Genomic DNA, 17,932 nt, shown 5'->3' with positions numbered 1-17,932 from the left:
ATCTGTCAGTGGTGAACATCACCAGCTATGCTCTTGTAAAGCAAAAAGAAACATAGGCATTATGCCTTGAAAGCAGAGGAAATCTGCTAACTTTATTTCAATATTGTTTCTTTAAAAAGATAGAGTACAGCATCTCCAGGCAGCTTTTATGCTCTTGAAATGGTTTGGAGGGAATATTGAAATAGTTAATAAATTTGATGGAAAACAGCTATTATCACAGTAAACAGATACCATGATTATGAATTCTATAAAAATGAATTGCTCATTATTCAGCTATTGCTCAACAGCAGAACTGATTAACAGCACTAGGGACTGCCTGCTATTTTGTTCAATACTCCATGATGGTAACATTAGTTGTTCGGTGCTGATTATATTGTAGCAGTTATTCACATCACTAAGTTCGCTTGTTGTGAAATGGAAAATCACAAACAAGGATCACGTCACAAGGAAATGAGCAGAAATCATATGCCTTAAAATATTCCCCAAGACCACTTATACCTTCTCTACAGATATACCTGAAACTCATCTGAATATTCATCATCTCAGTAAGCAAGAAAAAACCCCAAGCCCCAAACAACAAATCAAATTTCCAGGTTAATCCCTCCATCAAAGTGAATTTGTACCAGCAAATCCTCTAGCCCAGCTTCAGCAGGGGAGACCATCCCTGCAAGCGAGGGGCAGCTAGGAATGTCTTTAGGATTCTGAATCAAGATCTGCTCTTACACTTTGTTTGGATATCAGCTGGCAAGACCTGAAGGTCACAAATCACAGCCGTGTGTTGTTTCTGAAACATGGCATTTCACAGAAAAACTGCCACACGAAATTCTCTGCCTGTCACTATGGCGAGTCTTCCATGAGAAAGAAAAAGACACACATGGCTTTCCATGAGGAGGTGCCCAAAAAAACACAGGGGAGCTGGGAGTGCTCTGCTGGTTTTCTATCCCCTGTGTCCTGATTTATCGGAGTCTTAGATGAACCTCTCATGAGATCTAAAAATGGACTTGAATGAAAATAATATGCTATTTTAGTTTTTTGACTATTATTTGACCATTCTACCACCTGTTACCATTTAAAAAGACAAGATTCATTTGTGCTATAACAAACTTCTAGAAACTCCAATATTACCTTAAAACAGTGAAAAGAAAGGGTTGTTTGGTTAATAGTACATAATTCCAATGCATAGAATGAAAGACAGACACAAAACCAGTAAAACAGTAAGCGCGTACACTAAACCAATACACTAATTATTTTGATGCAAAAAATTTATTTGGTATATTTTTCCTGCTGCACAAGATCACTGTGCATACAAATGGTTATTATATCATAGTCTAAGAGCTATCATATCTTCATCTGAAATTTAAGAAGTACTTAGAGGAATACATTAAGTGAAAACCACAAATGGAAGAGATCAAAACAGCAAAAAGAAGCAGGAGTGTGTAAAAGGGAGTGTGTTTTGAGGAAAACAGATATAATAATAAAGCAGAAAATCAAGGGTTACAGAATTTACTACAGCTGTAGTCCACATGCATTAGTGGACTCACAATCTTTACTGAAGAACAGAAATCTTCTTTCTTGCTGTTTTATTACCTTGGCAACATATCCTCCATGTCAGCAATTACATAGGAGACAACAGTCCAAACAGCGGCACAGAGATTCATCTGGTTTGGATCCTGAACTGTCATCGTGTCCCCTTGAGAATGATGAAACCAGAAGTATTTATTGATGTCGTTACGCAAGCTGGCACCTACAGAGAAAAATGGGCAAAGTTCCATTACAGGAACACAAATATTTAAAGAGGGATATAAACTTGCATCCGTTCCTGGACTGTTTATGAATAAAGCCACATGCAATTGTATAAAACTCGTGATATATTTGAAATAAAATAACTGTACAAAGCTGTGCCGTGTGCAGTTTATAGGTTTTAGGTTAATTGACTCGTGTGAGCATGAGGCAGCAAAAATTCACACTGGGGAAAAGCCAACCTTCCCCTGGGAGACTCATATCCTCAGCAACAGTATGCATCCATTTTCTTCTGAAACTAAGAGTTCAAGCAGGAAAATCCCTACAGTAACTCCACAGCAGCGCTTCCCCTTTTCTCTGCTGATGAGTTACAACTGATTTGTGAAACCTTTCCTTCCTGCTTTTGAGCCTCTGTACATCACAAGGATGTGCTATTTCAGAACAAGTTTCCAGATAATCTGGGGTAACCCAGGTAGCCCAGTACTACATTCCTCTTGCAGTCAGGAGTCCTCATCAGATGGGGCACAAGCAAGTTGAGTGAAATCACAATTCTTCCCATTCAGGAACAACTTATTCCCTCTGAGACCCCATGGGCAGGGAAAGGACTAATTTTCCCCAAGACAGGTGGACTTGGGGAGCACAAATAATACTTGCAAGGCATCACTCAAGGCAGACCAAAGCCAAGATGTGCTGGAAAAGCTGCCACCCGACTAGGAGCCACAGCAGAGGTGCTGGCAGAGGATTGGCTATTTTAGCCCTGGTTATTCCCTGCTCCAGTGCCCACTGACCATCTCTAACCCCCTATTCCCTTGAATTTCCTTTCCTCCCAGTTCATTACCTCTGCCTCTCTTCCAGTTTTATCAGCCTTCATCAGCTTTGTTGCAACCATTCCACCATTAAAAGAATTCCCCATCAAATTTTGAAATCAAGTAAATTTGGTATTTTCCCACACACTCATTCGCTGCTTGCAATTCCCTTGCATGGATTTCTTTGTCCTGCTCCCTGACCAGGGCTAGGAGGTGCACAGCCCCCAGGAAGGAACCACTTAGCACAAGATCCACTCCTTTCTTGGTCTACAAACCCAGAGAACTGGTGTGAATTCACAAGTAAGAGCTATGGGCTGCAGGTGGAAACACTGAATGAATGAGGGTACTCCTGCCATGCCAAATAAGAAGGAAAAACTCAGGATGGTTTGACTATAAAGATGAAGTACATAAATTATTCATATATTTATTTACATGCAGTGGAAATCAGTATCAGATGAGAGCTTTGATAAACTCATGTGTGCTCCTAAGACTTAGTTATGATTTTTCTTGGTTTTCCTGAGATGCCTGAAGCCTTTGAAGAGAATGAATGCAAAATTTCCCACAGCATAACTGTACATTCCTATAATATCTATCTTTTGATCACTCAAACAATCATTCAGAACAGAGTCCAGCTCTCCCTGTGAGTAACAGGTATGTTTCTCTTGCTGTAATGGGGACTGACTTGGATGGTTCAGTTCACTGCTATTTTAGAGAAGGAATAGAAAGTTAATGCATTTTAATTCCATTCAAGGTGAAGATCCCTTCATAAGAGAGACTACAAGCAGAAAGACCAAATGCTACAGCATAAGGTTACACAGTATTGTGATTGATTTTATTTTAAGAAGCTCTTTTTGTTCTTAAATGACCTGTTTCCTCCTGACTTGAAGTACTGCAATCCCACAGGGTAGGTTACAGGTGCTCAATTATGTTGTCATAATTTTAGCATTAAATTCATGTCAAGTCATAGTCCCTTTAAAAATTTTCTTCTGAATCCTTTTAAATATATGCAATCATAAAAGGATTGAACAATGATAAATTCTTTAACTAATGGACTTCTGCACTACAGACACATTACAAGTTAAGCTGCTGAAGCAACCCCATTGCTGTTTTTGAATGCTTCTGTAAGGCTCAAGACAAAAATTGCCCAGACTTTGTTGTTGAAATTTCACTAATCAGAGTAACTATGGATTTACAGAATAGCACTTTATTCCTGTGAATGGAACAAAAACAAACACCCTTGCTTTGTCATATTTAACTCTCTGTAACATTGGAAAAGATTTTTTTTCTGAACTGATTTTATAAATCAGAAAATTATTGATTTTGACATCAAGCAATTACTGTGCAAGAAAATCAAAATGTTCTCAAACTGGCCATGCTGTCTCTGTCATGTTGTGGGCTAGCATTGAAACCAGTGACCTGCAAAAATCTTGAGAGACTAAGGGAAAGACCCTAATAAAGTAGTTTTATCGTATGTAATTAGAAACAAAAGTGAAAATCCATGTTCTTGGCACAAGAAGAGTTTACAGCTGAGGGCATCACGCAAATCTCTGGACATGAAGCACTCTGGGGCACAGATATGACTGCAAGCAATTTTCATTGCAAGGAAGTCTCCTGCTTCAAAACTGAGCCCGCCCCATGCTGATGTCAGCTGCCTGCAGACATTTCTGCTGCCACAGGCTGCCAGGCTGCAGTGAGACTCTCACGAGTGCCCTTTTCCCCAGCAAATCCATCCAGGGCTGGACCAGCCCTTGAGATGACCATGATGAGGGAAGTTCTGCAGGGCCCTGCAGACTGCAGTCAGGTTGGGTTACCTCAATAAAGTCCATGGGGACCTACAGCCTCTTTTCTAAAAATCTAACAGAAGAAGCAGTGCTGTGAGCATCATTTTTTGTTCTTGTTGTGTTGTTGTTGTTGTTATGTAACATTTGTCTCAGGAACAACAATCAACAACAAATGGGGACTTATTTTTACCAAGTTAGGAGTCAAGTAGAACAGATGAAGAGCCATGGCTCATAGACCTATAACTTACTCACCCATGCCCATGCTAGCCACCTAGAAGGGAACAGCATAAAGCCTTGAAAGAGTCTGTAAGCTTTAATTAAGTATTAAAAACCCTTAGCTGGATGGTGTTATGTAGGTGTGTACCACATACCTAATTCTGATTTCCAGGTAGAACAAGACTTGAACAGAAAACTGAGATGGGCTAGGTGCTACACTGTCACATTTCATGCACTTTGCTCCTTTTCCTGCATTTGGAGAGAAGCCATAAAGAAAAAAAATAAAAAGGGGATGTTTGCCAAACAACTCTCTTTAATTGTTCTTTCTCGGTGTGTTCACTTTTACAGCAATGCAAGTCACATGAGGAACACTGCTGACCAAAAAGGAAATCAGTGAGAAAGTGCTCCTAGTTGGATATAATAGGTGCTGTGGCATGAAAATAGAGAATGTTAAAATCAGGTGCCAAAAATGCTGTATGTATTACTTGAAAGCATTAAAAATACTGGAAATTAATCATTTACACAGTCAACAAAATAATACAGAAATAATTCATAGTACCATTACAAGGTGACAGAAAACCCTCTTTAGCACTAGTTTGCTTAACTAATTTAATGCATATTACTACATCAGCAGCTATCTAGTGCCACTGGTGATCCCCCAGGGTCAAACACTAGGACAAGTTGCCCAGAGAGGTAGCAGAGATTTCATAATTTGAGATATTCAAAGCCTGACAGAACATGGTCCGCAGCGGCCTGCTGCAGCTGACCTGGAGTTGGACTAGGCCAGCTCCAGGGTGCCTACCAAACTCAGCCACTTCTGTGGCACTCTAACCCATGGTGCCTTGGAGCTTTCAGACATCTCTTAGAATTAACACAATGTAAAGAAAATTCTGTAATTCAAGTTCATTCCTGTCTTGAACTCATTTGATGATTCTCTACATAACGAGCTATGTCATACTTGGTTTGATGCACTGCACAAGGTAGGCAAAAGAAGCAGCTTTGGTAATTCATACTGACCATGTATTTTTAGTAATCAGCTATGTAAGAGTGTCTTGATGGAAATGCACACACATTGAGGAATGCCCAATGCAAATACTCATCAGCTGATGATAAGGATATTGACTTGCCTTACAATGTGTTCATATCAAACTCCAATTCTTCACACATTAATAAACTGACAAAGGTTTTCTTGCCAGCTGATGAAGATGAGATGCTGCTATTGAGGTAAAAGGATGCATGAATTACAAAACAAATGAGGGCATGTCAGTGATGACCACTACTTCCCGTCACTCGCTGTCAGGCACTACTGCCTTCATAAGCACTGCTGTCATAAGTCATAACTAGAATTAAACTCTATTGCCAGATATTTAAGCACTCAAATTATTTTCATTTGTGCAAACAATGACTGGAAAATCAGATAATGATTATCAGAATGATTACAAAGGCAGTTTCCATAAAATACAAATATTTTCAAGGGGGAAAGCATGCAGTAACTTCAGAGTAATTTTACATCTTGAAACATTTTGCATTATACTCCTCCCTACATTCTCTTTCTTTTCTTTTTATACCCCAAACAGCAGTCAATTGCCAAAGGAAGTCAAATTTGAGTTGTGGGGTCAGTACATGTTTGCTATGGAGTCCTATCAATAGCTTCCCAGTTGTCTTTGCTCACAGCTATGCCATGAATCTTTCAGATACAATGGGAAAACCCCCACTGTTTCTATAACCTCTCTTGGATGTCCTGGGACTTCAATATTACAGCTAAATCTCTGGGATACTGACCTCTACATGTACATGTTGCCTTATCCAGTGCAGTTATTATGCTAATATAATAAAAAGGCATGGAACTTTTTCAGGTTTCATTTTATAGCAGTCCCGAGAGGACCTGACAGAATTGCCACTCCATTATTTTATGCAGTATATATACACCTCTCCAAAGAGAAAAGACTCCAGCTCAGAAGAACATACACTCTAAAAAGACAAGAGGGACTGAAGGATGAAAGGGGCATGCAGAGATGAAACAACACATCCAATTTTCTCACAGCAGCTGAGAAAGGAATAGATGCCAGACATCTGAGCTGAGGCCAGTGTCCTGTGGAGTAAGCTGTATTACCTCCTAAGAGCAAAGTTGGAAATGCCTTACTTAACAAAGCATAATTTGCTCAATGCTTCCAAAAGTTGACAAATAGAAAGGGGTTGTAACACGTGCTTAGCTTGCATCTTCCTGTTTGAGCTTCACCTTTGTGGCAAGACAAACCTAATGCTATCAAAGATATTGCTTGTAGTAAGATGTCAAGACATCAGATGCCTGATCTGAAACCTTATTTTTATATCTGCAGTGATTTCCCTGGCTATAAAAGACAGATTCTTTTTTCCCTATCTGTTAAATAATGCTTTTGTTTCCTGCTCTTTCTTTAAGAAACAGGAAAAATGCTTTTACTTAATTTTCAAGTTTATTCTTATCTCAGAACTTTTTCATGCCAATGACACTATCCAGGAATGTACTAAAAATCTATAAGGCCTTAAAAATAAAGCAGTTCCTGATGAAATATAAATTTTTTTTTTTTTTACATCAAGTACTTAAAAATGCTGAAAAAAGAGGCAAAGGGACATACCGCAATCTCCTACGCAGTTAAAAACTGGTATGTACCAGGAAAGCATAAACACAGAAGTTACGATCATCCTATTCCTCAAAAATAGAATCAATAGCCTCTCCCTTCTCATAGCTGGAGCATTTCTGCCCCACACATTTTGAAAAGTCAAAACTTCACAGCAGAAGTAGGAAGACACATGGCTTTTCCTTCAAAGTTTATTTGCCAAAGACCTACAAATGGATGAAAGATAGGAACAGGAAGAGAATTCCTTCTTTTATTTTTATTTTCATTTTGTGCCTTTCTAAACCCCAGCAAAGTCACAAATCTCAAGTGGTCAGGGAGTAAATCTGTTGTGTTTAGTAAATCTGCAATTGTGTTTAGGAAGGGCTGGCTGGAAATGCTCTATCAGTGCTTCAACATCTCTTTAGCTGCAAGCCCTGTAGAGTGCTTGACTGCTTGTTTTAGACATTGTTTTGTGTGCTGCCCCTGCCTAACCTCAGTCTGCAGAACTACTGCTGTAATGAAAACCCAATTATTGCAGACATCTCTTGCATGTATTTTGGTGCTCATATTAACCTCTTCCTTTTTGGGATAACCTGTAGCTGACAGCTGGCTTTAATGCCCATTATTTCATTATCCATTTTTCAAGTAAGCAGAGGCAATGGAGAATGCTAATGCTGTTTAGTGGGGCACTGACAGCATTAGTTTTCCTGTCACTTCTCAAATGATGAAATTACAGGCTAAGTTGCTTGAGTTTCATGGCTACTGCCACTGAAATAGTTTCCAATACAGATCTTATAAATAACATCAGAAGCCCTGCTGCTTCACCTCCTGAGTCACTCTCTCAGAAGTCAATAAAATTCATGATTCAAGCCACAAGACAGAGGGAAAGCTTTCAGGTGGTTGTTTCAGTGACTAATTAAATGAGACTACAGTGTAAGGGAGACAATATGAAGTTTGCATTACTTCTTGTTTTGCTTAAAGCATTTTAGAATTAATCCTGTGGATACACTAAATGGACTAATTTACAGCTCAGGATTATCACAGTTACTTTTGCATTGCATTAACCTTTCACTTATTGCATCGGAGGACCAGTGACAGCAGGGGATCCAACCTAAACTTGCATGAAATGCTGTGAAATGAGGTGCCAGGGAAGGAAGCAGTTCTACTTTATTGTGCACAGGTTGACTAGACTCTGAAATAATATCTTAAATAGCCCTTGATGGGAAAAAATCCACAAAACCCCAGATAAATCTTCAACAGTAAAAAGCCCTGGAAGTTCTTCCTCCATTCATCCAACCTCTGTCTTAAATTGTCTAGGTTCTTTCATTAATTAAAAAGAGAAAATAAAAGGGTAAATCTCCCTAGTTGGTGTTGCCTAAATGTGACCCACTTGCAGGTTCACTCTCTGGGATGGTCCACTCATCACTAATTTTTGAACCTATTTACACTTCTGCCCACAGCTCCCTGTGGCAATGCAGGGTGTGCCTGAGCATTTTGTGTGGGCTCAGTATGGTGCTCACTTTGTGAGCTGTAGGAGCAGCACCCTCCATTTTCTCATTCAGCTTCGTACTAGTGGCTTAATACAGTTTAATCACAACTAACTCAGCAGCTTTTTCCCAAGCTGAATAATCCTCCTCTTGCAGAAATTATTCAATATCTCTGAGGATAAAGGCTTCTGGTGACTCTTCTCCCTTTTCTAATTGTGTTCCACCATTCCTGAGATGAGAAGCCCAGTAGTGCCTGCAAATACCAGCACATGGACTCGTGATGTGACTGCAGAACACCACATCTCCTACTGATGTTTTCTGCTTTTTCTCTCTTCCTTCCTTCCTTCTTCAGCTGCACAAAACACTGTGTTTTCTACCTTCCCTGGGTATTGACTTGACAATTTCAGACAATTATCCACAGTGACTCCCAGACCATTCTTTTTGAAGATAACATGGATCCTGTTGCTCTGTATCCATAGCTCCTATACTGCATCACTTTGCATTTATTGACACATAAATGTCACTGGATGTTGTGTTCTTTAGATATTTTCTACTACAAGATCACTGTCACATTTTCACAGTCAGCTTTAGTTTTGATATCAAATATTTGAAGCAAACTTTGCCAACTTGCTATTCTTACTCCCTTTGCAGCTAACATGGAGTTTTGTGAACATCCAAAGTGACCATAAAAAAGGTGACTGGGCAGCCTAATAAAGACTTTCTCCATTAAGAAGACTGACAATTTATTTCTGCCTTTTAAAAATCAGGTATTTACCATGAGAAAGGAAAATATCTCTCACCTCACAGTACCTTCTTCCTCTATAATCTTTGATCCAGGGGCTTTTGAAGACTCAACTGTAATTTACTGACCAGTTCCAGCTACAGAAATGGTTACAAACTCTTCTGAAAATGCCTTGCTAGACTGGTGAGGCATGACTTCTTTCTTCCAAAGCAACACGGACTCTTGAATTTCTTTTGTATTTTGCATTCTGGCTCTGTGACCACCCTGGCTAACTAATCCCTATTTAGGGGATTCCCTACTTAGATCATATCACTTTAGAAGGATTATGTACCTGTATTATATGCCTGTTTATGTTTGTATATATTGTATCTATTTTAATATAATTATGTATACGCTTACATATGTTATGCAGAGACTACTTAAAAAGTTGATAGTTGTACAAGTGCTTGTTGGATTTATAAATCCTTGCATTTTACATTCTCTTTTAAACACTGTAAGTGGAATGAAAGTCATTGCAAAATCAGCAGTTTCTCTAATTTAGAATTCTTTTTAATGTGTTTGTTTATGTCTCAGCTCAATAAGCAGTTAAATATTGAGCATGCAATTTATTTTAATGCCATTAAGCTTTAAATGTCACACACAAGGGTCAAGTGGATACTGGGACCCATTTGAACCATCTTTCCTGACCAAATGCATTTCTGTGTTTCTATGCTCTCTGTACAGCTGCACCATGTAGCTGACATTATAAGTTTGCTTTGAAACCCAGACTATTGAAGGTGTTTTCTTCAGTGTTCTCTGCTAGCCAAAGAGCCTCCTGCTAACACTCAGGGCCTTGCTCCACCCTGTTCCAACAACTTCCAAAATCATCCCAGAAAAGTTGGGGAAAGAGACGCCCCCTAGACTGTTTAAAACACACATGGGGAGAGAGAACCATGAAAATGACCCATTTGTCAAGATTTTGAACAGTATTTCTGTTTGCAGTAATTGTCTGCTTTAATTTGCATTTTCAATCCATTCAAGAATTTTCCTTGTATTTTACAAGAAATGGAGCTATTTCCTAAGCCAAACTCACAAACCAGTTTAAAGCAAGCCTGTAGGTCTGCTTTTCCAGAGGATGCTGGAGACAGAGAGGAGACACACAGGCTCCCATTTGCTCTAACCTTCCCTCCTCAATACAATTACAGCTGGATTTTTATACACAAAGTTCCTGTAGGAGCCTTCCCACCAAGTAGTCTACTACTAGAAATGCCAATATTCACAGAACTAAGCAGATCTCGCTTCTGCCCAGATGGTGGTGAAAAGAGCCAGTTAATGAGCATTCTGGTGTTTAACTAGTTGTGCCAAAAAAAAAAAAAAAATCCCAAGCCACCAAACCTGTCCCCTAATTTAAGTAAAACACATCCTAAGCATACTACAAGTCTGTCGTATTTTATGTCACAGAAACCAAAAGTGCATTTTTTCAACCGCACCCACAGGATGAGCAATGGTTTTACTGTCTCTATTTTTGCACCCCACTGAGTCTATCAGACTCTTCAAGTACATGGTGGCTTTTAGATGTAGGACCATAAGACAAAGCTGGAAGAATATACTATGCCTACAACAATAAAATATCCTTCAAAATATCTGTCGTTACTTGAGTAATGCATACTTGAGTTTTAAACCAGCAAGTTATTTCCTAACACATTAGATGCTCCAGATATTGGTGATGAAATACCTTCTTAATTTGATCTCCAAACCAGTGTATATTTAGCTAGTTCATTAGTAACAGAAATGCTGAGAAGTTCTTGAAACAAAGCTCAGATCTTATTGCAAGGCTCAGGACTATCCAAATGCAGGAGTTTTCAGTCTTTAGGGTTGGGGTTCAGAAAGCCACAAAGCCTACAGGTCCAGAGACACTTTTGGGGCTGCAAAAGGCATGTGAAATGGAGCACAGCACTGCCCCAACACTGCCCTTTCACACCTTCCTCAGCTGGCACACCCATAGTGCAGGGTACCTCAGCTGCCAGCCACCATTGGGAATGGGGTTCAGAGAACCACAAAACCTTTCTGCTCTAGTCTAAAATCATGTTATCCAAAGGGTGATGAACACAAAGTAGCAAGAATGAATATTTATTCAATATTTTAAGTAATAGATTGCATATTTTTGTCAGCAAAACTACAAAGGAACAGCAGATGTAAGAAAAGAAGGATAAAAATAATTAAGGTACAGTGAAAACACCTGCTGCAACATTGTTCTTCACAATCGCAGAATCTCTCTGTTTTAATGTTCCATGAAATTACATGGGGCTTTATTAGGAAAAGAAAGGGGGAGATTAAAGAACTTCTGTCGTTTAAAGTAAGGAAGTAGAGAAATTCCTCACACCTGATTTGACTCTGCAGTGTATCACTACTTGTGCGTGGACTCTGGCTAATCCACAGAGCAGAACTAATCCTAGAAGAAGACAAAGCAAATAAAGCAATGTCCCTAACTAGCATGACTCTTCCAAGCTGTAAATTTGAGTTGCTGTGATAGCTATTTTGCCACAGTGCAAATGCACTTGTCAAAATGCTAATATATTAAGAGAAAAAAAAAAAGCATATAAGCTTAGAAGAACACTAAGAGAAGCTGACAATTAATTTTAAGTTGAAGTTTAACCTGTTTGCTTTCTCTGAAAGATTGTCAGTCACATCAGTAAGTGCAAATAGCATTTTCCTTAAACACAGGCTTACTGCATTCTGTGTTTCACTACGCTGTTTTCTTATGAAGTTGAACTTTACTTTGATTTTGTTCAAATTAAATCTATGTGGTTGAAGGCCTCATTTAAAACATGGAAGGGAAAGACTGACTGGGTGAAAGTGTACAGAAACAGAACAAGGCACTACTGAGTCCAACTGCCACTAGTGCTAAGCTGTTGAGTACAGCTTTGAAAATTCTCCTCCAGAATCAATCTAATTATCTCCATCACAATCATAATTTTGCAGAAATCAAGGATCAAGATATACTTTTCACCATTTGTTAATAAAAATCTGCAAGGGCCCATTTAAAATTACAGTAATTTCACAACCATGAGGCACACCGGACTATAAGGCGCACCCCCCGGGGAGTCGGCAAAATTCGCAACTTTGTAGATCATATAAGGCGCACCGGACTATAGGGCGCACTTTTTTTTTGCAGCGAGGCTCCGCCCCCAGCTCCCCCAGCGCGGTTGCTGGCCGAGGCCCCACCTCAACCCGGCAGCCATTGGCCCCCGGGCCCACCTGTACCTATCTGCCACGGCACTGCCGGCTCCCCCCACGGCTCACGGCTCACACTTCCGGGGTGGCAAATGTCGCAACTTTGTACATCAGATAAGGCGCACCAGACTATAAGGTGCACTTCCAGTTTCGGGGGAAAATTTTAGTCAAAAGGGTGCGCCTTGTAGTTGTATAATTACTGTATATGTTTTTATAGAAATTTCTAAGCCACTCCCAAAGACACAACATTTTACACATTATGCAACAAACACAGATAATTTGATAACAGTGACCAAAATCTACACACTAAAAAGCAAATACACCTCTATTAGTCTAAATACTACCCACCATCCTTCTGGTATATTGTGTCCATGCTAAAACTTAAAGCAATGTTTACAGCTGTATAAATGGAAATAATTTCAATTTGGATTTTGTCAAAGAAATCAAGCACAAGCACACTCTTGTAAAGCTGTTTATGATTCCACATTCAAATATCAGTGATAGACTGATGCAAAGGGAGAAAAAGACTCAGTGATGATGATTGTTAGCAGCTCAGAGCAAGATTATTATCAAATGATTAGAATTATTTTAATAGAGAGAAGCTAGAATTTAATACATTCCTTAAAAAAAACAACTTAATCTCTGCATTGCTATGCTTGCCTTCCACAGGAGAAAGACATGCTCCCCAAATGCAAGTTTGTATCACCAGAATACCATTAGACTATTGGTTCCTTTCAAATACATAAACTGAAGAATCTTTTTACAGAGCAGATACATAAAATTAAATATTAACATACATATACATCTATATCTACCAATCCACACATAATTAAAAACCTTTCAGGAGCCAAATGCACACTGGCCAAACAGAATGGCACGCTATATATTCAAAGGACTGCAATAAATACTCAGTCAAACTAGGATTATAAATCTTACCTAAAAATAACCTGAATGAAAAATTTTTACACTCTGGTCAACATTTTTTTTACTTTGACATCCTCACTTTAAAACTAACAGGCATCTGATAGTAAAAAAAAAAAAAAAAAAAAACCGAAGAAGACAGGATGATTTTTCTTGCTTTAAGGCTCACCATTGGAAAATACCTGTGCATGATTATTGGTTGAATAGTTTCCATTTCCCACTCCTACAAGAACTGCCACAAAAGATGAAAAAACTGGTAGGTCTCATTAGTTCTGGGTAGTCTAACCTTAGCCTTAGCTATTATCAGACCCGTCAGAAAAGGCAAAGAAAAAGCACAACCTTTTTGGAAATGCAGCCACTGAAATTAGAATGCATTGAGTGAAGGGAATATTTCCTCTGTCACATATTCCTTTCAGGGTCAAAAAACACACAAGTGAGATTTTAAATAAGTAACTCATTCCAGGTAAGTACTGTCAAGCTGTTTCCAGGCTGACAGACTGCCATTTCATCCCATCACTGCCAGCAGGGCTCACTGCTGTGACTCCAAAGGTGGCTCTGGGCTTGGAAAAATAGGGTGTAGCAGAGAAAACAACAATAACTACTTCAATAATTAGATTCTTCTGCTGTGTATCAAGAGCCCAAGGCTTATGTGGAATTAAATGAGATGCCTGGAGTGTCTTTACCACTATTTCAACAAATGGAGTGGCCAAACATTCGCTTCTTGAAATAGTAGAAGAGCAACCACACTTTTCTCTATCTCAATGAATTTAAAACATAATGCAAATCAAAAAGAAAAAGAGAATGATCCAAAAAAAAAGCAGCAATAGGCAAAGAATAATGCTATCTATGATGGGGACATGTATTCAACACTTACAATTTTTTTTTTTTCCTGCAAAAATTATGCTCTACACCTAAAACTGGAGGACATGTTTTTGCACAGGTAAATGTAATGAGGGCTGGGGCCAAGGCCAAGCCCCAACTCGAAGAGCTCAGGGAGGTGAAACCAAAAGAGGTCTGGCTGGGGAGGACTGACACAAGCCATGGGCAAAGCCGGGATCCCGCCCATTTCCTCAGATGCAGGAGAGCTGGCTCAGCAGGCTGGAGCACTCATACCTGTTAAATTATTACAGTGTTTGTTAGCACTCTCTTAGCTCAGGCTCCAGGAACCACAGGCAGTCCCTTCCCTCTTGCTCTCTAATTAGAAACTTGAAGTCATTACTCGGGTTAAGGGACAGTGAAAGTGTCATTGAGTTGAGTATACTAAATGAAAAAGTTTTTAATCTGAGATAATGTTCTCAAAAACAGAGGACTGTGTCTCAGAACCATTAAACCCTTAACAAATTTCCTGGCAGCTACTTGTCTGACCAAAAGAGAGAAGCTGCATGGAAAAGATACAGACAGCAAATGACATTTTTAACAGTGTGATGATCCCTTCTTCCCCCCAAGCATCCTGAAATAAAAGACATAAATGCAGAGCGCTTGGAGGTTTCAACAGCATCCAATGAGTGTGCTTTTAATGATGACTGCACAAGAACATCTGCCCTAAAATCTAGCCAGCAGTGTTGGTGGACATGAAAAGTACTCACAGTAATTAGGAACTATAGGAAGAAGCAGGCTGACTAATTAAGTTTTCTCAATGCTTTCCATTTAGCATATCTTAGGGATTTAAAATTAAAGATGTGTATAATTCAGGCTGTTTTCAAGATTAAGATGTTTAAAACTTGTTGATTAGTTTTAGCTGCACAATGAAATCTGTTTCTTAGTTGAAGTCAGAAGGGCTAAAATTATTCAGGCCAAGAAAACAAGCTGCTGCAGTAGAATGTGGAAGCCCTGACATGATCAGCCTGTGATTCTCAGACTACAACTCAGCAAGAGAGTGAGAGCTGCCCTGTCCAACCCGATCTCTTTCGTGTTGTTGGTGGTTCCAAGCTCAAGGGTGGTGGTGTCTGGAGCACTAGTACCAATTTCAAGGCTGGCAGTGGCAGTTCTGCGCAAATATCTTAGGAACCTCCCTCGTCCTTCTGCATGGGGAAAAAACCCACCTCAAGAACTAATCAAAGTTTTGCCAAAATTAGGGATTTTGGCTATTAGTGATCATCTCTGCCACCTTTGAAGAGACACAACAAAATGAGACTGCACTATGACTTGCTTGAAACCAGCACAGACTGTGTGAGTGCACAGAGCACTGTAGCAAAGGACATAATTCTGCTTTGCTCTTTTCCCACCTCAAATGAAAATAAAAGGCACCAAAACCTTTTCTCATAAAGTGAAATAAACCAGCAAAAACAAATACTCCAATCACGTGTATTTTCTTGACTCAACACATACATGAAATAAATTTTTTAAAAATTCATTTCTATAATCACTCTAAATTTTATCTAAATGTTTCTTCTTAGCGAAATATTCACAATTCTGTTATTTCCTATTCTAATTTCATCAAAATAGACCTTGTTTATATAAATAAACACATCTCAGTATCTTTTTTCCTTAACAAAAAAGATAATCTACAGAGAGAAACTACTTCTGCAATGCATTCTATCTATGAAGAAGCTCCAAAACACACACCTAGGATCGATGCCTTTAATGTCAGGTACCAAAGTACTGTGATCTCCAGATGTTACCAGAATTTAGGATGGTGCAGAACCTTGGTGTACAGAACTGCTCCCTTTGAACTAACTTTCTGATCCTATAAAATATGTATAAAAGTTCAAAGTTATTTTAATAAGGACACCACAAGAGAAAAAGGAAATTATGTATACTACAAGGTTGATTCAAACTGCATGAAAAATATACTCAGAGAGTAAAAAATGGAAGGATCTTTAGACTGGAGCACCCTATGGGTCTGAGACTATTTTCTATTTTCCTTATAGACCAAAACAATGGAGTAGAGTCTTCCTACACTATGAGATGGCTCTAATCAGGGACATATGGCAGGGGCACTGAGAGCATGATGAGAATTTGTTAAGTGATTTTCACCAATGAGATACTTGAAAAGACAACTCAGGATAATGACAAATAGGCGCAAGCTTAAACCGCTAGATCAAGGAAGGAAAAAAATCAACTTCACATAAAATCATGCTGCAAATAGAAAGAAGTAACCATGTCTTTGGGCTCATAGTGAAAGGAAATTAGGGTTAAAGCTCTTAAATTGCAGCAAGAATAGGTTAGATAGGAGAAAAACCTTCCTCAGCACTAAGAATAGCACTGGGACAGGCCATCTGGTCTATAATGTTTCCATTACAGTAAGTCTTCAAGTTCAGCTTAAACAAATGTGAAATAAATGACAGAGACATTGGCAAGACCATGTTGGAATCAAGGATATTTAGAGGTTGTCTAGAAACTTCCTTGCCAGCTCTGTGGTTCTTTGAAATCTCATCTTTGTGTGGCTTTCTGAAATAGCTGCTGAACAGACTAGGAATCTTCTTTTTCTGGTGATCAGCTTGACCCATGGCTTCAACCAAGTTCAGCCTGTGAGGCAGAGGGAAATTTAGGATCACTGTTCCAAATGAACCCTGCAAGAACAAGCAGATAGCAAATTCCTGGAGTAACCTTGTTGTATTTTATGAACAAGAGCTTTACATCAAGAACAATGTCCCACTCCTAAATAGTTCATGTGAACTGCAATTCACGCATGTGTGGAAAGTGCTAAAAGTTATTCCTCTAGCAGTTATCCATTTAAGGAATGTAAGGCAAAAAAAATATTGAAAATCACTTCCATGACTTCACTGGTGATAACTTTGGTTTTTGTTTCTTCACGTCTCTGATCAGAGATGGACAACTGAGCACTATTCTTTCTCAGGCAGCTCCCATCAACTCCCATTGTGCTTTGGTTGTTGTTGCTGTGGGTTTGGATTTGGGGGGAAACAGGCAGTGGAGACAATCCTTGTTTAAGGTAAAACCACCCTGCTTTAGAATTCTTCATAATAACATTTTTCCTCAAAGAATTTAAGTTTTTATGTCCCCTATCTCTAATTAATATCTCTAAGTTGTTTTCAGTATCTTTCAGGAGGTTAAGTGCTTGTGCACATCCCCAAAGGAATTTGGGATATCTATAAAATGCCAATGCTCTAAACTCCCATGTCTTTGCTTGTAGGATAGAGACCCATTGAGAAATCACACTGCTCAACTTCTTTCTCTTCCAAAATGCCACATTAAGGGTTTTCAACTGCTTCCAGTTTTAAATCCATAAACATTCTCTAACACATGGATTATCCCAACTGACAACAACTAGATAATCAAGCCCACTGACAACAAACTTGTACTCTTAGGGGGAGATGAGGTTGTACATTCTTAGCAGTAATCCACAATCCCTCAGGAGTCTGGAGAGCAGAGTCTGAAAATCCCTAGCTTTCTTTACTTCAGCTTTGTTTAAAAACAACAGCAACAACTACAAAAATTCTTCTGTCCCAGGAGGTCATTGCTCATGTTT

At 39.1% G+C, this 17,932-nt stretch overlaps 1 protein-coding gene across 4 annotated transcripts in view; it reads right to left on the bottom strand.

The window, feature by feature from the left end:
- Positions 1 to 1,244: 1,244 nt before the first annotated feature.
- CPQ (carboxypeptidase Q) overlaps positions 1,245 to 17,932 on the bottom strand; it is a 142,083-nt gene continuing 125,395 nt past the window's right edge. For all 4 annotated transcript variants that reach the window (XM_033076138.1, XM_042779865.1, XM_033076147.2 and 1 more), the window contains one exon: positions 1,245 to 1,744. In XM_033076138.1, the coding sequence (XP_032932029.1) occupies positions 1,584 to 1,744 (161 nt within the window). In that variant the 3' untranslated portion in view covers positions 1,245 to 1,583. The remainder of the gene's footprint in view (positions 1,745 to 17,932) is intronic.

Source organism: Catharus ustulatus, chromosome 1 (genome assembly GCF_009819885.2).
Source record: "Catharus ustulatus isolate bCatUst1 chromosome 1, bCatUst1.pri.v2, whole genome shotgun sequence".
Taxonomy (NCBI): domain Eukaryota; kingdom Metazoa; phylum Chordata; class Aves; order Passeriformes; family Turdidae; genus Catharus; species Catharus ustulatus.
The sequence above is the reverse complement of the archived record's forward strand: the minus strand, read 5'-3'. Positions and strand labels throughout refer to the sequence as shown.